Source organism: Muscardinus avellanarius (assembly GCF_963383645.1).
Source record: "Muscardinus avellanarius genome assembly, chromosome: 8".
NCBI classification, from domain to species: Eukaryota; Metazoa; Chordata; class Mammalia; order Rodentia; family Gliridae; genus Muscardinus; species Muscardinus avellanarius.
In genome coordinates this window covers 9,880,395-9,908,357 of record NC_137794.1, presented here as the reverse complement: position 1 = coordinate 9,908,357, position 27,963 = coordinate 9,880,395, and the positions used below count along the sequence as shown (strand labels likewise).

Here is a 27,963-nt window from a genome sequence, read left to right as displayed (position 1 = left end):
TGTGAATCAATTTTGTAAGGAATCCTGTATTTAAAGGCCCAGCCTCAGCTCTCTAGCGCTCTCCACTCAATAGGTAATGCATATTTAAGAGCTGCCTGAAGGGTTAACTTGCCTTTTTTTTTTTTTGTAGTGCCTATAGGTGCACACCTCAAGGAGCTGGCTTACTTGGGCAGTTAATTTCTCTCTGGAATTTCTCTTGCTTGAATGTCCATAATACATTGACTTCCGCAAAGAATTGATTTCCACACGAAATTCCCTGCTTGCCTTAAACCCATCCCCGCAAGCCCTTGGCTGCCTGCATAAATATGTGGTTTCTTCAGGAATCGTTTGTAGCATACCCAATTGGAACTGAGAGCAAAAGGGCCAGGAAGAAATGTGAGCCGAATGTTGATGTGCTTCTTATATATGAAAAGGGAACCTTACCGGCTGAGGGAAGGCCACAGCTGCCATCGCCTGCCCAACTAGAGATGCACTGGGACAGTATTTACTTGCAATCATGCAGAGGTTCCATTCCTACCATGATGGTGGGGCAGATGATTCAACAAATCCATTCATTACCGAAAACTCAGGCTTCCCGAGCCCCGGTGCTGGTAATCTTGATGAATAAGGATGTAGGCCCTGGAATATAAACTTGAAATATTGGGAAGTTTTCTGCTACTAAAGTCTCAATAAGGATCTAGCATTTCATTGGAAATGAGAAAGAGGTGTGTATCCAAGCGAGGTGGTCACTTTTAGCTTCTGCTGTGTGTTTCTTCTTGTATATTTGCAGAAAAGGTGGGTGTCTAAGAAGTTCCTCCTCCCCCAATCTTTGGGTATCTATGGCTCTTAGGTGAGAGTCCTAGGATTGCTCATCTGTGTGCTAGAGATTCAGACACTAGGCACAGGCTATCTGCAGGTGGAGCATTATGTGTGCTATGCTGGGAAATGTTTTAGTTGTCTAGTCATGACTAAGAACCGTAGGTGCGGTACTCCTTCCCGTATCTGTGATGAATAAAATATATTGGGCACTGTATTTGCCAAGCGAGAGGCAGTGATTCTTCTTGAGGCTAAGGGCCCTAAGTGTGTACGCTGTGTTGTAGCACAGGGTAAAATTGAAATAACTGTTTTAATGGTAATAAATATTCTTTTTGTAATACCTAATGCTAGATTTGATTATTCTAAAAGATATAAACATCCTCCTTGTAAAGACTGTTGTGAAGGTATTCTTATTATAATTGACCATATTTTCATATTGAGATTGGAAATACTGAATTCTATCAGTATTTGGATGTAGGCTGCTGGAAAGTGGGCAGGTGTTATTTTGATAACTCATCGATTCAGTGTAGACTGTAGGCCATGGTTTCTCAGCTGTGGGTGTACTGACATTTTGGGCCAGATAATTCTTTGTAGTGGCTGTCCTCTGTGTAGCAGTCTCCCTGGACTCTATCTGCTGAATACCAACAGCGTTTTCCTCTATTCTCTGAGTTGTAACAATCTAAAATGTCTCTGAAGATTTCCAAATGTTCCTTGGAAAATAAAAGTAGCCTTGGTTGAAAACTACCTCACCCTCCTATGATGCCCTAAGATCATTGAAATCTCAGAGATGGCCCTGATTATCTGAAGTCAGTTTAACATCTTGAATAATATTTCAGCTTAATATTGAATTATAACCCCAAGTCACTTTTGCTGAGTACTATGTAGTGAGACCTGTGACTGGAACTGTAAAGGAAGTACTCAGTATGCAAAATGATGCAGTGGACCGGGCATGGTGGCACACACCTGTAATCCCAGTACTCAGGAGGCTGAGATGGGAGGAGGTTTGAGGAGGCCAGTCTCGGCAACTTAGCGAGGCTCTCAGCAACTTAGCAAGACCTTCTTTTAAAATAAAACATAAAATAGGGCTGGGGGTGTATCTGGGAGGTAAAATGCCCTGGGGTTCAATTCCTAGTTCCCCCCAACACATACAAAATAATAATGATGAATTACAGTAAAGAATGGGCAACTAGTCCATAAAAGGAAAAAACAACAACATTGTGTGTTGAGTGAAAGTCATGAGGAATAGCTATCCTTTACAAATAATTAGGGTGGGGGAAACTTTGGGGTCCACAGTGAACCACAAGCTGCATCTCATCTGACAGCAGGAGGACTGTGCCCACAGCACAGGTTCCCTGCGGTCCTGGTGGCTGCCTGCGGTCAGACTGCAGGTGTAGGGTAGACTCTGGCCCTGGCTCACACTGCCCTGCAGAGGAAAGGCGTCCTGTGGCTGGGCATTGGTTTCCCCTCTTCCAGGAGGCCAGAGCTGATTATTGTCGATTTTACAACAATTCATTTCAGCTGGGTGCAGTGGTATGTACCTGTAATCCAGTTATGTGGCAGGTTGAGGCAGAAGGATTACAAACTAGAGGCTAGCCTGCGCAACTTAGTGAGACTGTCTGAAAACCAAACTAAGAAACAAAAGTGGGCTGTAGCCCAGTGGTAGAGCACTTACCTAGGATGTGTGAGGCCCTGGGTTCAATCCCTAACAACCCCCAAAAGGAAACAATTACCAACCTATTTCAATTTTTTCTCAACATATGGACTTACCATTGGGATGTGTGTGTGTGTGTGTGTGTGTGTGTGTGTGTGTGTGTGTGTGTGTGTTTTGTGGAACATAGGCACCTCTACAAGGAATAGAATCTCCAACTTCCCTTTCTGTAGAGGTTTGGCTACACTGTAATGGCCAGTGGACCACCTAGGTCCAGAGAGCTACTTTTCATAAGACCTGTAGTCATTCATTGAGGAGTTAAAATCAATACAAATATTACTCTAGAATGACTAACACTGTACAATAAAATGAACTTTCTCAGCCTAAGGTAAAAAATAGAGAAGAGCTACCAGTAAAAGGGAATGAATACGTTAACAGAGGGGTCCTAAAACCTCAGCAATATGTGAAACGAAATGCCACATCGTCCTGCCAAGGACTGGAACATGTCTCACCTTCTTACCCATGCGTCTTTCTCTGCACTTGGAGCTGAGAAAGACACCACTCCTGACCCCACCACTCCAGGCCACATGGTGAGGGTCAAAGGGATTTTATTTTCTCTGAATTTTAGGTGTGAAAAGAGAAACTCCTTAGTTAAATTTGACCTGAAAGGATGCTAATTTTCAAGAGATCTTTATTTATGTAGCAATCTCAAACACTAAATACTTACCCCAGTTCTGTCTACCAGATTACCTGATGCCTGGTGGGCTAATGTGCTTTGTTTTTCTTCTTTTTTTTTTTTTTTGGCACTGGGGATGGAACCCAGGGGCATTCTACCTCCTAGCTATACACCCAGTCCGATTTTTTATTCTTTCATTATTATTATTATTATTATTATTATTATTATTATTAATTATTACTATTATATTGGGGATGGAACCCAGGGGCATTCTACCTCCAAGCTACACCTCCGGCCCTATTTTTTAGTCTTTTTATTTTTGAAACAGGGTCTCCATGATTTTCAAAGGGCCTCACTAAGTAGCTGAAGCTGTCTGAGAACTTCAATCCTCCTGTCTCAGCCTCCTGCCTAAATGCTGGGATTATAAGTAATGTACTTTCTTATAGTGACTATAAATACACTCCTGAAGCAGCTGGCTTATTTGTATAGTTAATTTCTCTCACTTGAATGCCCAGGATACACTGATTACCGCAAAGAACATTGTTGTTCTTTGCAGGCTGTAGAGAATGCACGTTGTCCCTTCCACCTGGTGACAGACCTTGGCTTCGTGCTCCACTATTGTGCTTGTCCACTTTCGCCTGGACTTTGGCGTCCTTGTTCTGAGTCAGTCCTCCATTTCTCTATCCTACATAACCGTCTTAGACATTTCCGCTCTTGAACTCAGATGAAGATGGCTTTGACAACTATTGATTCTATGGCTTTGGGAAAGTTACTCAACACTTCTGAGCTTTGGTTTCTTTTGATGGTTGTAATAATAATATGTAACTCACAAAATTCAGAGAAAAATGAGACTCTTGAATCTGGCACCTCAAGTCCAGTGGTACGTATCGTTCATAAATAAAGCCAGGTAGGAAGAAAGACTATGGAAGAATAGTCTGTAGTCAGGAGGTATCTTTTTTACTTCCAGCTGATTTATGGCCATCCCATAAAAATTTAGGTTCAGAAAAGCTGAAAGTTTGAATTTTTATATTATGTCTCCTAATTTTAAAATTTTGAAAACAAAATAAAAGTTTTCTGCAGACATTGAGTGGGCCAAGTAAAATACATTGCATACAGTATCATATCCTTTAGGGAGTCGGTTTTCTTAGAGTGTATTACATAGAGATGAGCTTATTGAGATAGTTCATGGAATGTATAATCGATCTCATTGTGTTCAGTTTGACCAGAATTAGATTTTTAAACTCATATGGTCCAGTGGAGAATTTAGATTTTATATAAGTATATGAAAAAACTCTAAATTATTTTGATAGAAAGTTCTATAAAGAAATCAGCCGGGCGTGGTGGCGCACGCTTGTAATCCCCGCGCTTGGGAGGCAGAGACAGGAGGATTGCGCAGGTTCGAAGCCAGCTGTGCGCACTGGCTTAGGAGACCCTGTTTCCAAATAAAAATGTAAAAATAGGTCTGGGAGTGTAGCCCGGAGGTAGAAGGGCTTCCAGGAACCCCAGTACCACCAAAAAAAAAAAAAAAAGAAAGAAAAAAAAGAAATAGTAAGGCAATTTAATAATCTAAGCAATACAAGAGTACATTAAAAAGCTGGACATGGTGGCTCATGCCTCAATCCCAGTATTTAGGAGGCTAAGACAGGAGGATTACATATTCAAGGTTAGAGCCCAGCCTCAGCAACTTAGTGAGAACCCCCAAAACTCAGAGAGACCTTGTTTCAAAATAAATAAAAAAATAAAAAGGGTCGGGGGTACAGCTTAGAGGTAGAACACCCCTGGGTTTGATTCCTAGTACCACCAAAAAAAGAAAAGAAACAAAAAGAAATACATTTTGCTTGCACTTGAATTCAGCCAGTGTGCTTTAGCCCTAAGGTTTGGCTAGCTCCATCTCATGACCTTTAGCCCACAGCCACATTACCGGTTTGTTCTAAATACTAGAGAGAACACCGTGCAGTTTTGACTCCAAGAATGTCACGTATCTTGCATATAGCACAGAGGAGATGCTCTGGAATAGGTTGGGTATAACAGGTCAGCTCCCTACTGCAGAAGCTGACAAGGGGGCCCTGGGATGCTGGTTGGGTTGTCCAGATGTGCAAATGGTGGTCTAGGCTAAGTGCCTGGAGGAGAGGGAATGGGAGAAAATTCTGATCCTGGGGCAAAGTGGGGGTAAAATCAACACAACGAATCCACAAAAGTGTCAGCATATCTTAACAGAAAGTGAATTAAAAGTACAATCACTGTAAATAAGAGTTTGTCTTTCTCAGCATCCTGCATACACACGGACCATCTATTTTTTTTTTAACTACCCTTAATTTCCGCAGGGGAACAGAGTGCACGCTGCTGGTTACGGCTACTTTTTCCATCTTGTGACGAACCAAATATCACAGGCTCCACTCCTGTCATTCACTCAGAACATGGCACATTCTTGTACAAGGTAACTTTTAAAAAAAATCCATATGCATTCTGAGTATCACGCTTGGGATTTAGTGTTTTTCTGTGGAATGATAACAAAGAAGGCATAACATTTTGGCATTTGTTTGATAGTTAGTGATGCTACCGTGTAAATATTTTTCAAGTCACCTTATTAAGGTATGATATACACACCCAGAGCAGTGTCCTCTGATTCATCTACATTATCAGAAAGAGCAGGAAACCTTTCTAAGGGCTGAGCAACATTACATTGTAAGTATATGTCATATTTTATCCATTCATTTATTTATTGATAGGCACTTAGAATGCCTGCTTGTTTTGGCTGTTGTAACTGTGTAAGCATTTTGGATCATAAATGTTTGTTGGTGAGGGGAAGAGAAAGGAGTCACTTGAGAAAGCTGCAGGAAAGAATGTGCCTTTTGTGGCTAGAGGGGATTCAACAGAGAAAGCAATTAAATATCCAAGAGATTTGGTGCACCTGGTAATGCGAAAAACCCTTGGGAAGCTGAGGGCCTGGTTTAGGATGGGAGCAGAGAGATCAGCCCTGGATAATAGGCTCTTTGCCCATGGCTGCTCACTGTAAGAAGAGAAGAAATCTGTTCAAAGTCTTTGTTATTGCTGGGCGTGGTGGCGCACGCTTGTAATCCCCTCGCTTGGGAGGCGGAGACAGGAGGATCGCGCAGGTACGAAGCCAGCCGTGCTGGCTTAAGAGACCCTGTTTCTAAATAAAAATATAAAATAGGTCTGGGAGTGTAGCCCAGATGTAGAAGGGCTTCCAGGAACCCCAGTACTACCAATAAAAAAAAAGTCTTTGTTATAGAGCTGGGCATGGTGGCGCACGCTTGTAATCCCAGTACTTGGGAGGCTGAGACAGGAAGATCGCGCAGGTTCAAAGCCAGGCTTAGCTACTTAGTGAGGCTCTCAGCAACTTAGTGAGGCTCTTTTTCCAAATAAAATATGAAATAGGTCTGGAGGTGTCGCATGGAGTTATAAGTCCCCTGGGTTCCATCCCCAGTAACACACACACACACACACACACACACACACACACACACACACAAATTAAATTAAAGGCTTTGTTAAATAGAAGGGCTACCTACCAAGAGCAGGGACCTGGGGAAACAAGATAAGAGTCTAGAATTAAGAGGCACGTGTAAAATGCTGACTTCAGAGTCAGGCCTGATTCAAATCCTAACTTTACTGGTAAAATATTTTTTATAAGGGTCAGGTTCTTATTTGTAAAATGGGGACCAATCAACATGGAAAGCTCGATGTGAAGGCCAGAAATGTTTTAATGCATGGGAAAGCACACTTGAAATATAACAGGAACTCAATACTTAAGAGCTATAAATAATTATGATGATAATAATTTCAATAGTGCTATTATGAAAGAAAATACAGAGTAAGTATTATGACTGATGGCCAGGCAATGTGGAGGTACTAGCCGAGGTTGGGATGAGTACAGCGGTGATGAAATTATCATCACGATGATGGAATTTTAATGCAGCAGCCCTTAGCAGTTCTGGAATGCGAGGAAAGGAGTTTCCAGAGCAGAGCACCGTGGTAGAGCATCACGGCAGATAAAAGAACAAAAGTTGAGGGTACTACAGTGCTGGTATTCTCTCTTCTGAGAAGCGGTGGACTTAGAGGGGTGGAGAATAGCAAGAAGCAGGACAATCTGTGTTCTGTTAGGTCCAGGAGCCTCATCAGAGTGACAGACTGGGAAGGCAGAGGGATGGCCAGTGAAGGTAACAGAGGCGTCTAGACTTGGCATTCTCTCCACGCCCTCATCTATTCACTACTTTTCTCTCCAGTGAGGTTTTTATATTCGGAATATAAAAGGCACACAAAACAACTTAATAGCAAAACGTCAAATAATCCAAGTGAAAAATGGGCAATCGAATGAAATAGATGTTTCTCAGAAAGAGACATGCAAATGGCCAACAGGTACAACAGGCCGATGAAGAAAAATTGCTTAAAATCACCAATCAACAAGGAAGGGCAAATCAAAGCCACAGTGAGACAGCACTCCCAGCTGATAAAATGGATACGATCATAAAGACAGAGTGAATCTGTTTGGCAATGGGCACATTTGTGGATCTCTGTAGTTAACTAAAAGCTATTGTCAAGTTACCATCTCAGATCATATCTGCTTGGTGAGGTTGTGGAAAAAAGGAAAACTCGTTTACACTGTTGGTGGGATTCTAATTTACTACAGAGAACAGTATGAAGGTTCCTAAAAAAATTAAAAGTAGGACTACCATGTAATCCAGCAAACCTACGAAAGGGTGTGTGTCCAGAGGCCATGAAATCAGTCTATCGAAGAGGCAGCTTCAGCCGAGTTTACTGCAACACTGTTTATAAGAGCAAAGAAATGGAATCAGCCCAAGTGTCCATCAATTGGTGAATAGATAAAGAAGATGTGATACTAGCGAGGTCCTGTCTCAAAGTAAAAAGTAAAATAGGAACATGCTTGGGCTCATTCCTAGACACACACACACATACACACACACATGCAACACACACATGTTCACATATAATAGAATGCTTTTAAGCCTTGTCATTTGTGACAACAGGAAGGCATTGCGTTAAATGAAATAAAGCAGACATAGAAAGACAAGCACCATGTATTTTTGCTTATATGTGGAATCTAAAGCAGATGTTCTCATAGAAGTTAAGACTGGAATAGTGACTAGCAGAGATGGGGAAGGGCAACTACATCACAGTTAAACGGGAAAAATAAGTATGGGTATTCTGTTACACAGTTGAGTGACTATAGATAATCATACTGTATTGAATATTTTTAAAACCTGAAGGAGAGCATTTTGATGTTCTCACCACATAGAAACTATAAGTGTTTAAGGACATAGATATGCTTACCCTAATTTGGAACATCCTATCATTTATATATGGACCGTATATATATACGGTCCTATGGTCCATATAGTAAATCATATGGTCTATATACAAATTATATACAAATTATACAAATTATACAATATACAAAATTATAGAAAAATATACAAATTATACAAAATATACAAATTATAGAATATTCCAAATTGTAAGTCTATGCAATTATTATGCACCAATTAAAAAATGAAAGCATATATAGGAAAACTTTTGTACTTCCAATGAGAAAGCAAGCAATGGGATTAGTTTTACTCTTTATTTTGCTTTATAGGTATGGTCTCTTTGTATATCCTAAATTTCAGCCACCGTGGGACAATGACAGTGGCCCTGCTCTGTTCCAGAACTTCATGGTTTGGGGAAGTGCAGGTGGTGCCCAGGTAAAGTTTCTTTAGTGTTTTTAAAAATTTATTACTCCCTTGTGGTCCTAGGGGTTGAGTTCAGGGGCAGTCTATCTCCGAGCTATACTCCCAGACCCATTTTATTTGGAAATAGGGTCTAGCTAAGTTGCTGAGGCTGGCCTCTACACTGTGATCCTTCTGTCTCAGCCTTCCGAGTATGGAGATTATAGGCATGGACCACAACGTTTGGCTTTCTTTATTTTTTAAATTAAACTGTTACTTGTTTTGACCTCACCTATTTTGCATATTCTTTATTTAAAGGAGAATCATTTGCTGCTGAAGAGAGCACTGATATGTTATTATACAGTTTTAAAGGTCCGATGGCATATGTATACACACAAGTTTTTTACCCCAATATGATGTATGAATATAATGCACCAATAAAAAAAATAAAAAAAGATCCAGTGGCACCAGAAATGCATATGGAATGAACGTTGAATGAACAAATTCTTTGTCAGTGACATAATGTTACATCATTGGAGTTTCACAATCAGGAAAGATCTTCAAGGTCCATCCATTCTTTTCTTCCCACTTTTTTCTCATTTGATCATATTAGCTTTAGGGTGAGGTGTACAGTTGTTTTATTCTTTTTGTAGATAAAACTCTCTAGGAGTAAATACTTGCTAAAGTCACACAAGTAAAAATTGTTAGATTCCAATGAAGTAATGCAATCCTTCAATTTCTACATGAAATGAGTTGAGAAAAATACCTCCTTCTCGTCAAGTTTTATACATTCCAAGTAATTCTTCTAGAGGAGAGAGAAAAGTGAGCGCACTGAAAAAACTTTATTCACACCCAAAATAGGTGCCTTTTGCTATAGCATATAAGCTTCCTTTAAAAGCAGCAGGTTTACCTGGGTGTGACGGCACATACCTGTAATGCCAGTAGTTGGGAGGCTGAGACAGGACGATCACAGATTCTAACGTAGCCCTCGCAACTTACTGATTTTCTATTCCCAAATGGAAAAAAAAAAAAGAAACAAACAAAATAAAAAATGGATGGGAGTGTAGCTCAGTGGTAGAATGCCCTAGCACAGAAAAAAAAACAAAAACAAAAACAAAACAAAACAAAAAAAGCCAATAACGGCAGGCTCCCTATCTAATGCTAATGCTAGGTGTTTTTTGGGCATATTTATGGACGTCAATAGTTCGATGACAACTGTTGTCAAGTTACCCGTTCAGATCATACCTCTTTGTTCAAATAAATGTGTCTTCAAAAGGAATTACCATTTTAATAAAAGATTTAGATGCATACATAATGGGAAATTTAAGCAAAAAAACTGATTTGTAGAAGCATGTCAATGTGATGAATCAAGGATACCTTGGCATTCATTAATATGAGACTTCTATTTACAGTGTGAATTCAAACATACTACTTACTGAATATAGGAATGGCTGTGTTAAGTTTTCTGCTTGACCTCCATCCTGATTTGAAAGATGATTGACCAGGTCCTAAGAGAAGCCGGATCTCCTTTTTTCCCCAAGATCACAGAATGAATTGGAGCTAGGTGAAAATCCAGAGCCATGCCTCGAAGACCAGTGGGATTCATTCAACTCCTTTTTAGAAATTTTTATTGGTACATTGTAGTCATATATCTTCTTCTTCTTTTTCTTTCTTTCTTTTTTTTTTTTTTTTGGTGGCACTGGGGTTCCTGGAAGCCCTTCTACCTCTGGGCTACACTCCCAGACCTATTTTTATATTTTTATTTGGAATCAGGGTCTCAACGCTAGCGCGGCTGGCTTCGAATCAGCGCGATCCTCCTGTCTCCGCCTCCCAAGCCCGGGGATTACAAGCGTGCGCCACCACGCCCGGCTGTAGTCATATATCTTACTGGGATACAGGATGGTAGAGACTTTCAATTCTACCAAAAATAATTTTGTTAATTCTTGATCCTCATTTGGGCACACTCTTCCAAGTACCATAAATATATATGCATGTAACCTATGTTGAGTTCATACATACTGAGTCTGTAATCATGCTGAATTACTTATTTTATGTTTTCAGTCTCCTGAAAGAAGTATGTATACTTCTTTCTCTTATGAAAGTACATAGTTTTTATATATACTATATTAAAGAAAATATGAAGCCCTGGAGTTCTTGGATGCTGTTATACTGTATTAATGCTGTGTGATCTGGCCGCAGTAAGACTGTTTTAAGTGTGTGGGGAATCCGCATTGACCTTTGTAATGTATTGGTTATTATGACGCAAATGAAAAGTATAGAGTGGGTATTACCAAAGGGGACTAGTTAGTGCTGACCTCACAGCAACTTGGGGATGCCTGTACTGATATTGATGGGCAAAGGCTGCTTAAATATGGCATAGCGTGCTTATTTATACTCAATCAATAATTAAAGAAGCTTCGGGAAGTCTGCGAGAAAAGCCCAGCTTCGGACCTTTGCCATAACATTTGCTGCTATTTTATAGATTTTTAGAAGTAGCAATCTTCACCTGAAAAACTTCCAAGTTTATTCATGCAGAGATTTTGGAATTGACATCTTGGAAAGTGATGCAAATACTTCAGTAACTGACAGCTTATTACTTGGTCATTTTACCCACGAGGTAAGTGCCTTGGTAAGGTTGTTTTAGGCTGTCCATCAAAACTGAATCATATATACCGGTCTCCCTGATGATTCAAGATATATAATCAGTAGCATTCCTCAGTAAATCTTATATTCAATTGGTAAAAGTAAGAGATATTTTATTTTTTATTTTTAACAGTGATATTATTAATAATAAAATTTAAATATATTCAGGGTTTCAGAGATGTGTCCATATAAATTACAACAGAATGTATATGAGACAAAGAATATATGTTATCCAATTGAAATTTAAGTGATAACTATTGATTCTTGTACTTCCACTGGATATTTTATTTCATAGCTATAGATATAAATATTATGACTAAAATAATCTTCTCATTGACTTACATCTTCCTATATTTGGTTCTCAATTTCCCATTGTTGAAGCTCTTTTGAATGATCCTTTCAGTAGGTAAATACCTGGCAGTTCTTCCTTTTTTCCTACAGGGTCGCCACCTTGAGAGACAAGTCTTCTTTTCAGATTGCATAGTTTTTGGGAGAGGATGCGACTTGATTGACATTTGATGATTTTGTAGATCTAGGGCTCTTACACTTCTCATAAATAACCTTAGAGTAGATGCTGAAAACAAGATGCCCATCAAATCAAGTAACCCACTGTCCTGATAAATTAATGCTGCCAGTATCTTAATTGATGCTAAATAGACATCATAATTAATGGCAGAGTGACATAAATTAAGATACAAATCATGACAAAAGGGTGCTTATCATGAGATAATCCAAAGTAATCACACGCCTGAGGTGTAATTGACTAGCAACGCAATGCAACTCGGTCTTTTAGACATTTGCACGCATGCGTGTGTGTGTGTGTGTGTGTGTCTGTGTGTGTGTGTGTGTCTGTGTGTGTCTGTGTGTAGGGAGGGGTTACTGGGGATTGGGACCAGGGATGTTCTACCTTTGAGATACCTTCAGCCCTGTTTCATTTTTTATGTGTGTGTGTGTGTTTGTGTGTAGGGAGGGGTTACTGGGGATTGGGACCAGGGATGTTCTACCTTTGAGATACCTTCAGCCCTGTTTCATTTTGTATTTTTAAGCAGGGTCTCACTGAGTGGCTGAGTACCTCTCTAAGTTGCCGAGGCTGGCCTAGAACCTGCCATCCTCCTGTCTCAGCTTCCCAAGTACTGGGATTTCAGGGGTGTACCATGGCACCCTGTACTCTTTAGACTCTTTAAAAGTGCAAGACAAGAGTCTCCTCATGCAAAGTATGGGACAGTTTTGTTCTGAACAAGTCTACATTTTGGCCAGTCACCCAAATCTTCAAGCCGTAGAATTTCAGAGCTAATTTTTACTTAGATACTATCTAGTTAGAACTCCTGAATTTATAGATGAAGAAATAGAAGCTTTGGGAAGTCAAAATATGGCCAAGATTCATTCCCAATATTGTGGAACTAGAACCACTTTGATATCCTCCCAACTCCTGATCAATCTCTCTCGATTACGTGTGGAAAATGACTTTACAATGAACATTTATTAGTGTGGACACCAACATCTACTCTTACCATTCCCCGTACTCCCCCAAATCCTAGACAGCTTATAACGTGAACTATAGTTAATAAAGTTGTGTTATATTAGTGATTTTTAAAAATAAGTAGATATTTTGTCAAAAATATTAACTCTGAGAGACGATACATTAATTTACTTCACCATAGTAAGCATTTTACCATCTATGTATAGCCTATAACATCATGCTGTTAACCTAAAAATACACAATAAAATCCATTCTAGAAAAGAAAAATTAATAAACATTCTGAGAAATCCCAAGATTAAAATAAACAAAGAAAATATCCTTTAAAGATATTTTTCTTTCTTTATTGGGGGAGGGAACTGGGATTAAACCTAGGGCATTCTAACTCTGAACTACACTCCCAGCCCTATTTATTGTTTTAAATTAGAAACAGCACTTAGCATCACTAAGTTGCTGAGGCTGGCCTTGAACCTGCTATCCTCCTGCCTTGGTCTCCCAAGTACTAGGATTACAGGCAGGTACCACCACACCTACCTCCATTAGTCTTTAATTATCACATTTCTCAGATTGATTTGAGAAACTATTTGGTGTCAGCTACTTAACCAACAACAAAACACAAACACAGACATACAAAAGAGATGGTGGCTGACGTCATCCTAGTTATAGAACTGATGTCAGCATCTGGCTGTCATGTCTGCCTTTCCTCTGGGAAATTAAGAAATTCAGATTTGACCTTTACATTTTCAGACCTCTTGCCCACATTTAATTTAGAGCATACAAATATCAGGGAGTCAGATCCTCACACCGATATTGGTTGCTAGAAGCAGCGATAATGAGACATAGTTCTAGAAGATGCATAATTATTCCACCATTAGAAAATATATTTTTCTTTAAGAATGCTTGTGTAATCATTGGTGCTGTCACAATCAAGTTTTATTAAGATACATATAATAATTTAATACACATGGGAAAGATTCTCTGCAGCATCACTACATCTCAGTTTGTTGGGGCTGTTTGTTGACACCTGCTGTACTCACATTTCAGCTAATTAGAACACCCTTCCACAAATTACGGTCAATCTACTTTAAAATGGGGCTTCCAGTCTTACTTGGCTAATTCCCCTATTACTTGTGAACTTGTCTTCCTCAGTTGAGATCCTTTATCCTTTTTTAAACTATTTTATTGGTGCATTATATTCATATATCATATTGGGGTAAAAAAAACTTGTGTGTACAAACATGTACACATCACCGATTTAACCCCTACACAACTCCCATCCCATTCCCTCCCCATCCCTCCTTCCCTTGCTTGGCTTAGTGGTTGACTTCGATATGCTTAAGTACATTGTGTGTTTTAGAGATTTTCCTCTTTCCCCCTCCTTTCTCCTCCTTTAGGTTGTCTTCTTTGCTCCTCTAGAGGATTTCCTTTTTCATCTAGAGGTAAATTCCATCATAAGTTCTCTTCTCTTCTCAATATACTTGCATTCCTTGGAAGAAATCTCATTTTCTCTTGTGGTTTTAGTTCCCACCCACATCCTGATGTCTGCCATTTATTTGTATTTATTTTCTACCATCTTATTTTGTGCTTTCAGTTTGAAAGTCATTTTGTTATTTTTTCTGCTTTTTCTAACCTGATTTGCCTTGCATTGCACTGTATCTTTTTTTCTAGTGTCTCATATGAAAGTTATTTACTCTCTTTTGATGTCAGTTATTGGCCTTAAATGTTAACATGCTTGCCTATCTTAATGAAGTTGAAATCACATTAGCACTGTTAAGCGTTACTTGGAACAATTCGAAGGCCTGCAACTGCTTTCATTTATTTCTTTACCCTCTCATTCTCTACATTACTGTTCCTAAGTATTTGTTCCACTTTTAAAAGTAAATGTTCTGGGTGAGCCAGGCGCAGTGGTGCACGTCTTAATTCCAGTACTTAGAAAACTGAGATCCAAGGATCGCAGGTTCGAGGACGGCCTCAGCAAGTAGTTAAACTCTCATCAACCTAGCAAGACTGTTTTAAAATAAAAATAAAAGAGGCTGAGCGTGTAGCTCAGAAGTAGAATGCCTGGAAGTAGAAGTGCAGTAGAAGTAGAAGTGTAGCCTGGAAGTAGAAAGCCCCTGAATTCCATTCCCAGTACCACAAACACATGTGCGTGTGCGTGTGTTTGCTCATGCATGCGCGCGCGCGCACACACACACACACACACACACACACACACACACACACCAGAAGATAAAAAGCAGGGGTGTAGCTCAGAGGTAGAGTACTCCTGGGTACAAGTCTCAGTACACCCCTCACCCCAGAGTAAATGTTTTGTAGAACTACAAGATTACTAGAGAAAATTACATAAATCATAGGGAAAGAGAAGTTTTATAAAGCAAACCAAGTATGTGGTTTCCACACAGATTAAGAAATAGAACATTACCAGTTTCCCAGAGGGATTTTCATGCCCCTCCCATTCCCAACCACTTCCACAACTCTCCAGCCAAAGGGGGACCGTTATTCAGACTCATATTGATATAAATTTTCTTCTTTTGAATTTTAGGAAAATGGAGTCATAGAGCATGTAACTCTATTGTCCCTGTTTTCTTTGGCTAAACATTGTCTTTGAGATTCAACCATGTCTTTTTGTGTTGTAATAATTTATTGTTCCAATTGTTAAGTAGCATTCAATTTTATGATCATACCACAATTATTTTAAGGTATGTTACATGGGGGGGGGGTACCCTGGAGCATTCTGCCTCTGAGCTACACCTCCGGTCCTGTTTTACTTTTTATTTTGAAACAGGTTCTCACTGAGTTGCTAAGGACCTCTCTACGTTGCTGAGGCTGGCCTTGAACCTGTGATCCTCCTCTTTCAGCCTCTAAAGTACAAGGATTCAGGCGTGCACCACCATGCCTGGCTAAACTATATTACTACTGATGGACATTTGTTTTCAGTCTTCTGTTAACATTCTTTTGTAAGTCTTTTGGTTTATATTTGCACCATTTCTATTGAAAATAAGCTAAGTTGTGAAATTATTGAGTTATAGGATAGCCCTCATCTTTAGTGGATGATACCAAATAACTATGGTGTTTGTTAACCCTTGCAACAGCAGATTATGAGAAGTATTTCCTAGTATATCTTGGGATCTTTCTTTACCAACCTGGAAATTTCCTTCATGTCTGTTTAAGACTAGAACTCGATCCTGATTCCCAAATCTACCACTATTTTGGGTTGAATTCTTCCTTTTTGTTGGAGCATAGTCTAATGTAACTCTCTGGAATAAAGGAGTTTAGAAGGGAAACGTTTTGAGTTACACATGGAAACCCCCTTAATGGTAGGTTGTTCACTACAGAATATCAGAGTTAGTTTTACCTTAAAATCCTGAAAGCGATTCTCTGTTATGTTCTAGCTTTCCCTTCCCTCCCTCCCTCCCTTCCTTCCTTCCTTCCTTCCTTCCTTCCTTCCTTCCTTCCTTCCTTCCTTCCTTCCTTCCTTCTTCCTTCTGATTGAATCCAGGAGTAGTATAACCTCTGAGTTCCATTCCTCAACCCTTTTTACTATGAAATAAAGAATCTCTAAGTTACCATGCTTTGGCCTGAAAACCTGTGATCCTCCTGTCTTAGCCTCTCAGGTCCTGGGATTACAGGCATGTGTGCACTGTACCTGGCTTAGCATCCAGGCTTGAGGAGGAATAGTTCAAATACAGGCAGACTCAGGGTGTTTTATTTGTATCATTTTCTATTCCCTTTCTTGGGAGCTTTAAAATCATGTCCTTATTGCAGTGTTTGCAGCTTTAATATGATGCACACCCATGTGGCTTTTTGTTTTAACCACTGTGTTAGGTATTCAGTGGGACTTTTCAGTCAGAAAAATGATATCCTTCCTTTATAGAAAGGTTTGTTCAGTTATTTCTTTGATAATTCCTTTCACTAAATTTTCTCTTTTTGACTTAATGTATTATTATTTGAGTATTGGTTCTCCTTGATGGCCTCCCAAATATATATTTTTTTTTTGGTACTGGGGTTCCTGGAAGCCCTTCTACCTTTGGGCTACACTCCCAGACCTATTTATACTTTTTTATTTTTGGAAACAGGGTCTCTTAAGCCAGCACATCTGCCTTCGAAACTGTACAATCCTCCTGTCTCTGCCTCCCAAGGGCGGGGATTACAAGCATGCGCCACCACGCCTGGCTCCTAATCTTAACTCTTATTTTCCACATCTGTTTTTTTTGTACCATTTTCTATGATATTTCCTCAAATTTTCTATTGAATTTTTTTACTTCTGCTATTCGATTTTATTTTATCCTTTCCCTTTTTAAATCTTTTGAAAACTTGGCTTAGTGGCACACACCTATAATCCTAGTAGTTAAGAGGCTGAAACAAGGCAGGTTCAAGGCCAGCCTCAGCAACTTAGTGAGACTCATTAATTTAGACCTCATCTCAGAAAGAAAGGGGGGGGGTGCTTGGGGTGTAGTTTAGAGGTAGAATGCTTTTGAATTCAATCCCCAGTACCATAGACATATAAAAATTATCTTATGCATTTTTATGGATATAATAAATTTATTTTTGTACATTATTAAAGATAGTATTTAATTAATTTTTTCTGATTTCTATAGTAACTTTGTCTTCATTAGGTTTCTTTTGTGCCATTTATTTTTTCACTGTTTTTCATATTGGAGACTTTGCAAAAACTCTAGTGATCCTCACATGTGCAGCTGTTCTTAACAGTGGAACAGGGAGGCATCAGCAACTCCATTGAATGGTATTTGTTGAAAACACTTTATGAGAAAAGTACAGAAGCTGTTTTTGCTTCATTTACTTTAACCATTTTAATAAAGTTTACTTTTTCTGCATTATATACAGCAAAATTAACTTCTTTGCTGTACAGTTCTCTGCATTTTCACACATGTGAACATTTCTGCAACCATCACCATCGTTACAATCCAGCTACTAAATAATCACATCAACCCATTTCCCCCGGAGTTTGTAGCCACATCTTCGTCTCACTTCCAGCTCCCTGCAATCACAATTCCACTCTCTGTTCCTACAGCTTTGCTCTTTCAACAATTAGATAAATGGAATCATACGGTATGCGACTTTTGAGTCCGCATCCTTCCAATCACAAATGCATCTGGGAATTCATCCAGTTTGTCGTGTTAATATTTTATTCCTTGTTGTTGCTGGGCGGTGTTCTGCTGTAGCAGGAGAACACGGTTTTGTTTATCTATTCATTTGTTGTAAGGCATTTGAGTTATCCTCTGGTGCTGGTGATTACAAATGCTATCGTTATAACCATCCATGCAAGGCTGGTGTGGGAATGTAAGTTTTCATTTCTCTAAGGTAAACGCTTAGGATCTGAGTTGCAAGGTCATCTGAGAAGAGTGTATTTACCCTCATTAAGAAGCTGCCGAACCATTTTCCACAGTGGCTGTCCCAATTTTCATTCTACCAGTAATGGATGAGTTTTGGTTGCTCCTTATCCTCGTTGGTACTTGCAGTCTTCAGTATTTTTTATTTAGCCATTCTAAAAGGTGGATAATATATCTTATTTTGATATTAATATGAATTTCTCTAATATTTTAAACTTTTTATATGCATAATTGTGTCCATTTCTTTTTCTTTTTCTTTCTTTCTTTTTTTTTTTTTTTTTTTTTGCGGGTCTGGGGATGGAACCCAGGGGCATTCGACCTCCGAGCTACACCCCTGCCCTACTTTTTTTTATTCTTTATTTTTGAAACCAGGTCTCACTGAGTTGCAGAGGGCCTCACTAAGTAGCTGAGGCTGTCTGCGAACCGCGATCCTCCAGTCTCAGCCTCCCAAATGCTGGGATTACAAGCGTGCGCCAACACGCCTGAGGTAATTGTGTCCATTTCATCAAGGAAGTGTCTTGACATTTATTTTATTTTTTTGATTTTTAAATTGAGTTGTCTGTTTTCTTACTTCAAAGATTTATAGGTTCTTCCTGTATTCTGGATACAAACCCTTTGTCATATATGTGACTGAAAAGTATTTTCTCCCAGTCTGCATTTTGTCTTTTTATTCTTTTAAAATTATTTTGACTTGCTCAGTATAATTCATGTGGCTAGTTTTCTTATTTTGATATTTTTTTCTTTCTTATAAAAATATAGGGAAGTCTTTGTATGTCAGCTGGTATCAAAACGCCCAAAAGAAAGGAACTGTTGGTTTCTAACACAACCTTTGTTAATTTTGATCTCATCAACTGCGTGGCCATCAGAACATGTTCGGGCTGTTCCCAAGGACAGGGTAAGTTGGAAGAGACAGGAGAGATGGTAAATAAGGCCCATCCTCAAAAGAACATGATGAACAGTGGCAACACCTTTTTGAGTCAATAGTTCTTCTGTTCCAAGATTGCATCAGTAGAAGCTGTTACTCACATTGCCAGAGAAATCCTAGAGGGAGCTGGGTTCTCTACTGCGGCTTTTGAAGCTTTCTACTCTAGGCCTCTCGGTGCTACTCAGAGCCTGTTACTGTGTGAGCTCTGAGCTTCATAAAGGCGAAGATCACATCTCTCTTGCTCAGCCATTTATTACTAGCATATACCAGAGAGTCTGGGGCCTGGTAGGGAATTCATCGGTAAACTGAATAAATGGAACTGGACGGGGACAGATGGAGGGCATCAACTAGCTGGCATACAGCCACTCCTGGAAAAGTCAGAGCTCAAGTACTTACTGTTTTCAAGAGCTTAGGCTTCATGCTCGCACAGAGAGCCATCAGAATTCTCGCTCACTTGTTAACCACATCTCAGAGGTGGTAAAAAAATACCTTGGAGGACTTAGGGGCCAACGTAGAAAGAGGCGAGGAGCAATCTAGTTGATCTGATCATTGTAAACAGCCAAGCCAAGTAATTCAAGTAAATATGCTCTTGTGGTTTGAATCACCAATTTAGATAATTGTTTGTTTTTTTAATTAAATGAATAATCAGCAAGTCTCTACTTTTTTTTCCTATGTAGGCAGAACCAGATTGTTCTTATTTTGGTGTGTGAGGGGGAAAGGACATCTGAGTTAAAGACTGTAAAAATGATAATAGTTTAAAGATGCCTCATGGCAAACACTTCACAAATTTTCAGTTCTTTAATAGCTTTGGTATTTATATAATTTATAAGACAATGAAAAAAAATAGCACTGTTCCTTATGAGCTCTAATCCCTTCTCACTGGATGATCTTGGCCAAACCATCTTTATTTCCTTAAAATTGTCTAGCATGAGTTCTCCAGAGGGTACAAAGAAAAAAAAAAAAGCATGGTTGTTGTCTTAGGGAACTCTGACAAAAATAAAATTGTCTAGGCCCACTGTTGTAGGAGAGTGATAGGTATAGCACTAGAGAACTGAACATCATCACTGAAGGGACCAAAAGGACCAAAAATGGATTAAATCTCATAGTGGTAACTCAAGCAGAGGTTGAGAGTTCGGTGGAAGTTTGCAAGGGGAGACGGGCAGGGGAAAGTTTCTGGGTAATAGAAGTAGCATATGCAAAGACAACAGAGATTCCAAAGAGCAAGTTGTGTTTGGTGAATCGCAAAGAAGTCAAACACAATGGAAGAGCTGAAGGCAGCTGTGGTTGTAGGTAAACTGTTCAAATTCCAAGCTGTGGAATCCTGGAGCCTTTCACACATGACATATTTTACTGCAGGTACTCTTCAGGTATGTAGAATGTATGTAGAATGCATTAGTGTCCCTGGTTCTAGCTTATCCTTTGTATTTTTTTTTCTGCATTTGATAATGTATACTACAACAACAGGGCAGCCATATGTATTGGAAACATGTACTCAGTTTTTGTTTCCTTTAACGACAGGGATATGTGAATTGAAAAATCACTGCCACCTGTAGCTTCTTCCCGAGCCAACTGGACTGGCAGCATCAAAGAATCCCATGGTGGTAGCGTTACGGAAAATGATGTTTTAGAGCTGACACCTTGAAAGTGTATTGTTAATGCAATTTACACAACAGGTTTCTCGAGTGTTGCTTTTAGTGTTCAAAGGATAAGCCTCAAAGTTAGAAGTATTGCTGATAGAGTTAGACTTACAGGAGAGCAGAAGTCAAAAGACCAAAAGATTAGGGCACAGCACATTAGTGTTTAGTAAGCTAATTACCTTTGTCTCTATTTTTCATGGAGCGTCTTACTCTTGGTGCTATTGTATTCTGGTCCAATCAGTTTTTGTTTTGTGGACAGTCTTGAACATTGTAGGAAGTTCAGCAACATCCCTGTGTTATACCCACCAGTTGCTAGTAGCACTGTTAACTCCCCTCCCCAGTTGTGATTGCTAAAAATGATTCTAAACAGGGCCAAATGTCCCTTGAGGGGACAACATCAGCCCTGGCATAAAAACTGTGCCCTAAGTCAAAGGCTGTATGATGTCTGGGCCACCGGGGCTCTTGGTTGCCCTCATATCTCTAGCACACACAAGCTGTCATATAGTGAACACTCATGATATGTTTTCTCTTGAAAGATTAAGTGAATGAATACTAAAATGGTCCCAGCATGCAAGGTAAGGTACTGAGAGGACTCCAGTGGCTTGAGCTGCCATCTGTGACAATTGTCTTGCGCCATCCTGAATCGGTCTTTCTGTCTTTGGATTCCCAGGTGGCTTCACCGTGAAGACCCACCAGCTGAAGTTTGCAAACTCTCCAAATATGGTAGCATTTCCATTTCCTCACGCAGCTATCCTGGAGGATCTGGATGGTTCGCTGTCAGGGAAAAATCAAAGTCATGTTCTTGCTTCCATGGAAACCCTTCCGGCATCTTGTTCAGTCAACACAAGCTTCAGTCAGATTGTCCCCGGCAGTTCCTGTGGGGAAAGTGTTCTCTTTCATCGGGTGTCGCTTGGCTTGTAAGTGCAATCAGCTGTACTTTTTGGCTTGCCAGGGAGCATTTGTATGTCACTCGTGTTGCTGAGTCTTGTAAGAGAAAATTATTTTCTGATTATTTGAAGCATTTACTTCTAAAAATGTAGAATGAGAATAACTTTAACAACTATCTAAATCATGCGTTCATGGTAATTTTAGGCTGACTCAAATGGCAGCTAAGTGCCAGTGTCCTAAGGTCAGGGCTCATACCCATGACCTACTAACCTACTAGTGACATTGGACCTAATAGCTTCATACATGTAGTTACACTTGGTATATTTATATTGATGCATTATAGTCTTATATCATGATGTCGTTTAAAGTGATAGAGACATACATGCACATACTACTTGGCGAGCTTCCCCCTGGCTCCCTGCCTTGCAATCAAATTCAGAATGGTGGCCACAACTGTAATCTCAATACTTGGGAAGCCGAGACGGGAGGATTGTAGGTTTGAGGCCAATGAACAGTAATTTAGCAAGACATTCTTTGAAAATTAAGAATAAAATAGGGTCAAGGATGTACTTAGAGGTAGAACACCCCTTTGTTCAATCCCCAGTGCCCAAAACACGCATGCACATGTGTATACACACACACACACACACACACACACACACACACACACACTTGAAATATATTTAAATTTTAAGTATTTTTGAAATTCTAAAAATGTCCAGTCTCTCTGATACACATGTATTCTCCCCAGGCTCTTTTTCAGTGTTCAGTATGCTCTGGGGAAGCAGTGGCTGCTGTTCCCCATTACTTGCAAAGTTGCTTCACTCCAGTTCATTTTCCTTGTTAATTTCATGAACTATTGGATTCCTACAATACCTTTCCTATTAATATTGAAGCAAAGACTCCTTGGTTATACCACTCAAACTACCATTAAGTCAGCAGCGAGGCTGTTTATAATGCATAATAAGATTGTGTCTGCCCTCTTTAATTTCCAGGTAATGATTGCTGAGTATCTAGGGCTCTCTCTTTTACCTGTTTCAAATGCATTGTATATATTTAGCCACTCTTATTTCCTTCCTTGGTTTTAAGGGTCCTAACTCCATGAATATTAAGTCAAGTAATTCAATCAGACCACATTGGCATCTTATTTGAATAGGTAAACTCCAGAGAGTGGGAATCATTGTGGTCAGGATTGCACTAGCTCTGCATTTTGAATATGTATGGAATCAGAATCTTGTCATTCTGTTTTGGAAGCCTCAGTGATAGTGATAGCATTGAATAGCTCAAATTTTTTTTTCACTTTTTTCTCAAGCAATTCATTATTGTATTGAATGTTAATGGACCCAATTCTAGTGAACAAAATAGAAGCAATAATAGAAGGATATATTTTTATTTCTAATTTTGATTGGTCAGAGCATGACGTAATCTCCCATCTCAGGAATGTTGCCTGATTTATTTTGTCGTTATTTTAGACTATGATTTATTATCATTTTAATGACTTTCAAAGATATTTGAGATTGCAAAAAAGTTAGTCATTTATTTCTCACATGCATTTTTCCACATGAAGAAAAGCAAAATAGGCTTGTGTAGTAACGGGGAATATTATGAGTTATTTGATATTTACTTTTATTTATTCTTGAAACTCATCTTTTATGGCTTGATTGGGATCTTCTTAGGCTGTCTTTTAGAAGCAACACTTGGTAGAAGGCTCTGCAGAGAGTCTCAGCCTTGTCTGAGCATCTGATCTCTGAGATCTTCAGGGCAGGATACTTCTGTCTTTGCCTTGGCAGCTGGTCATGATCTCACCACTCAAGGTCCAGCAAGGTCGGGAAGATGAAAATTCTAGTGCTATATTCTAAGTAGATTCAAAAGCCTACAATTCATCTTGGTTTTTCTGAAAATCTTTCAGTTTTAAAATGGGGAAATTACATGTCTTGGAAACCTCTTTAGTGCTATGAAAGCAAGGATAAGTGGTCACACTCTCTATTCTTTTCAGGTTGACTCTAGTTTCTTTTGACACATACTGAACCATCTCACATCAGCCCTAGGGTAGTTTTAGTATCCTTCCAATGATAAGTCTCTCAGTCCTAATGCCCTCACCTCTAGGACAAGGTCATTCGATTTGAGGCACTTTGTGAAAGCATTGTCCACTGGCCAAGAAACATCAGCTTCACCCAGTAGCCCCTTAGAAAATGCAGACTCTCAGATTGGACCTCAGACACCCGGAATCAGAATACTCAGGTGATTCACACTGAAAGTTTGAGCCGTGCTGCTCTGAGGTCTTCTAATTTTATCCTTCTATGATTCTATCCCTAGCTATTTGTGCTCAGTGGCTTGATCTTTGTCCCAGAGCATTATAACCTCATTAGGAGCACGTCAGAGCTAATGAGCAATTTGAATTCAGCGTAGATACAAACTTTGCTGCATTTCATGGAGAAAGGATTAATTTGTTGTGCTATTTGCCCTGGGGCAAGCACCCTAAGAGTTGATTTACAAAGCTTTCACAGTCCTGATCTTTTGGGGTCGTGCATTGATGGAGATCTGATATGGCACAAGCACCCTGCTGGCTTCTCTTTCAGCTAAAGGTCCCGAAGGGCACAAGCAGGGCCCCCTTTTTGCCCCACTTGCTACATCACCAGCACTTGGACCATGATATCCTTTTTATCGGCCCCTTCTCTGGTCCATTTGTAATATAAGTTCTTCGTTTGACATTAAGTGGCTTTCTGTTTCTGCCCCTCACTGCCTCATTTAAGCCCGGTGGATACCCACATTTGTGGTGGTGTTTTCCATATTATAGGTTCCCATGACTCAGTGCTAACAGCTGGGTTGACTGGAGCATGTAAACATTTGAAGTTGGCCAGAATATTCAATATTTGGATGAAGAATAAACTGTCACCCTGCTTAGGGCAGAGCCAAGTTTGCGTTTTGTGAAAGTGCCAACATGCTTGGGCTCCATGTAGGTTGCTTTTCATGGCGTTCCTCACCAGTCCAGGAAACATTCTCTCTGCAGATGCTATATTCCTATGGATTGGACTTCTTCCCCAGCTCCCATTTTTATCAACCTCCATCTTTGAACCGGTGTCCTGAGGATGCGGGAGGCTCATTTTACAAAAGAATGTGAGCATATGTTCATCTCCAGGTCCACTGAAGATGTCACAGCTCACGTAGTGCTTGGATTTCTTGATCCCCAAATATAGATAAATGATTGGTCTTGCCTTGAAATAATTGCTCTGAGCCAGGCATGGTGGTGCATGCATGTAATCCCTGCATTTGGGAGGCTGAGACAGGAGGGTTGCAGTTCTTGGACCGCCTCAGCTACTTAGTGAGGCTCTGTGCAACTCAGTGCAATCCTGTTTCAAAAATAAAGAATAAAAAATAGGTCTGGGTGTAGCTCAGAAGTAGACTGCTCCTAGGTTCCATCCCCACTAACGAAAAATTTAAAAAAAAAGAAAAATAATTGCACAGAATGAGGCTAATGTTGGCAGTAGACTTGCATGCGACATCTAGATCTCCAGTGTAAGCTCACCTCTCTGTCCTTGTGGTGGAGGTGCTTAGGATCTGTGAGATTGATTTTGATTTCCTTTTTTCTCAAGCCATACAGGCTTTCTGGGCAATCTTGGCTATTTTTACAACTTCAGTTAAGATTCACCAGTGATTCCCAGTTTATCCCCATCAGTCTACCCTGGTTTCTGTTCTCCAGATCCATTAATCCAGCTGTCCTTACAATCTGCACTGTTCAGTATTATAACCCCTGGAAACATGGGACTACTGAATTTGACATGTAGCTAGTCTGAATTGACATATGCTGGAAGGGTAAGCTACATACAATACTTTTAAAGCTAAGTATGAGAAGCATGATATCAAATATTTAATATAAGATATTTATTAATCTAAATATTTATTGAAATATCTATTTCAATAATTTGTTGATCTTAGTCATGTTGAAATTGTATTTTAGATATGTTGATTTAAATATTATTAAAAAGAATTCAAGTGTTTTTTTTTACTGTATAAGTGTGGGTACTATAACATTTAAGATGAAATCTGTGGCTTACATTAATTGTTTGATTATATCTGTACTGAGGAGCAATACTGTCAGTATTTCCACTGGTGTATCTCATGGGCATTTTAAACTCAACTTGCTAATCTGGAATTTGTGGTCCTGTTCCATAGATCTGTCCTTCCTAGAATATTCAGAATCCTAGTGAAGCAAATGTCCAAACCTGAAATTGAGTCATTCTCAATTGATCTTTCTAATTTCTCATATTAATCATCAAGTTCATTATCTCTCCCTCCCTCCCATCATCCATCCCTCCCTCCCTTCCTTCCTTCCTTCCTTCCTTCCTTCCTTCCTTCCTTCCTTCCTTCTTTCCTCCTTTCCTCTCTTTCTTTCCTTCTTTCTTCTTTGATTTTTTCCTTTTCCTTTTTCTTCTTTTCCTCCTTTCTCCCTCTCTTCTTTCCTTCTTTCTTCTTTTCCTTTCTTGGGGTTGAACATAGGGGACATTTTGACTCTAAGCTATAGACACCCAACCCTGTTTTGTTTACTTTGAAATAAGGTTTCACTAAATTGCTGAGGGACTTACTAAGTTGCTAAGGCGAGTCTCCAGCTTTCAATCCTCCTATGTCAGCCTTCTAGTACTGGAATTATGGGTATGCGCCATCAGGCCTAGCTCCCATTTATCTTCTTAAATAAAAACTCTCCTGAATATTTCTCCTTCTTTTCTTCACAACTTCTTCTGTTACCTCTCATCTTATTCACAAAATCTTAGCTTATCACCTTGCTGTACTCTAACTCTTGAACTTTGTAAATACACATCTGGTCTTGCCTTCCTACCTCCTGGTGCCCCTCGAGGAGAGTTCAGCATTCTTGATGTCTCATGGGCCTCTAATGACCCTGTATCATCTCTCAGTACTTGTTCTTCACTCCTTATGTTTGGTTCCAAGTCACATCCCACCTCTTTGCCCCTTCAGGGCATATGGCTCAGCTTCCAGGAACTCAGCTCCGAGGCTCTTTCCCCTGGTCAGTTTTGCAGAGCGCCCTGTGTAGGTTTTGTTATCCCTGTACTGCACCCATCTAATAGCTCTTACTCATAGCTCTTACAGTTTTATAATTGTCTGTCTTTTCTGATAGATGACAAAGAGGGTGAGAGTATAGATATTTTTGTTTGTCTTATGGTGCCAATGCCATGTTGAACACACAGCGACTCAAATTAGTGCTACATAATATAAAGAAAAAATGATGAACTTCCTAAAAGTCTTCCTCTAGGAACATCATTGTCTGTTTTTCAAGACAATGATGATTTTAATGATTCTATGGTACTCAAGGAGTCCACAACCTTTAACTTTTCTTCAGAAGACTCGGGGATTAAAATGCTATCCCTAGCCTTTTCTCTTTTTTCCTGAAAATTGTAGAAGTATCTGACAATTAATGTCCTTCTGAGCTTTGCTTTCCTGTTTCCTGGTCTATCCGTTGATTAGAGAATTTACTTGAACAGCCAGTCCCTTCTCCACTGTGCCTCCATCCCACTGTGGCTCTGTCAGTAGTTTGTCTATGTTTGCATGCTTTTATTGCCCTGGTGAATATAGAATTATGCCAGGTGTGGTGGCACATACCTGTAATCCCAGTACTAAGGAGGCTGAGACAGGAGGACCACAGGTTTGAGGCTAGCCTTGGTCATTTAGTGGAAATCTGATGCATAATTTTAAAAAAGCATCTGGGAGTGTAGCTTAGTAGTGAAGCACCTCTGGTTCAATCCCTAAGACTCCTACCACCCTCCGGGGGGTGGTGGATAGGAGAGCAAATGAGGACCCAACCTATGCGATTATCATCTGGGAATTAGTAATTTTTTATCTAGAGAACTCTACAGCTCTTTCAATTCCCATAGACCTATCCAGATCCCAGGAAATCAGACCTCTATCCTGCCTTCCAATTACTGGCCAGATTGAGTGTGAGAGAAACGAGAAGAGCTTGTAAGGTGTTGAGGGCTGACCCACCAATGCTTCTGAGTTTTGTAAGTTGTATATAGGATAGAGTTGGGATGTGTGCTTGTATTTGAAATTATTTTTCAAAAAAACTGGAGAACAGAAAGACGATTAGAAGTCCTTTGTGGAGCCAGGTGTGGCGGCCTGCGCCTGTAACCCCAGGACTTGGAAGGCTGAGACAGGAGGATCAAGGTTCGAGGTCAGCCTTGGCAACGTAGCAAGAGCCTGTTTCAAAATTAAAAAAATAAAATAAA

General features: G+C 39.7%; 1 protein-coding gene across 1 annotated transcript in view; it reads left to right on the top strand.

Moving 5' to 3' along the window:
* The window catches only part of PKHD1 (PKHD1 ciliary IPT domain containing fibrocystin/polyductin), a gene marked incomplete at both ends in the record, with an annotated part of 452,539 nt that overhangs the window by 213,907 nt on the left and 210,669 nt on the right, over positions 1–27,963 (top strand). Inside the window, 5 exons of the mRNA XM_080700604.1 lie at positions 5,444–5,556; positions 8,737–8,842; positions 11,289–11,423; positions 19,037–19,172; positions 21,510–21,756. Coding sequence (XP_080556730.1) covers positions 5,444–5,556; positions 8,737–8,842; positions 11,289–11,423; positions 19,037–19,172; positions 21,510–21,756 — 737 coding nt within the window. The remainder of the gene's footprint in view (positions 1–5,443; positions 5,557–8,736; positions 8,843–11,288; positions 11,424–19,036; positions 19,173–21,509; positions 21,757–27,963) is intronic.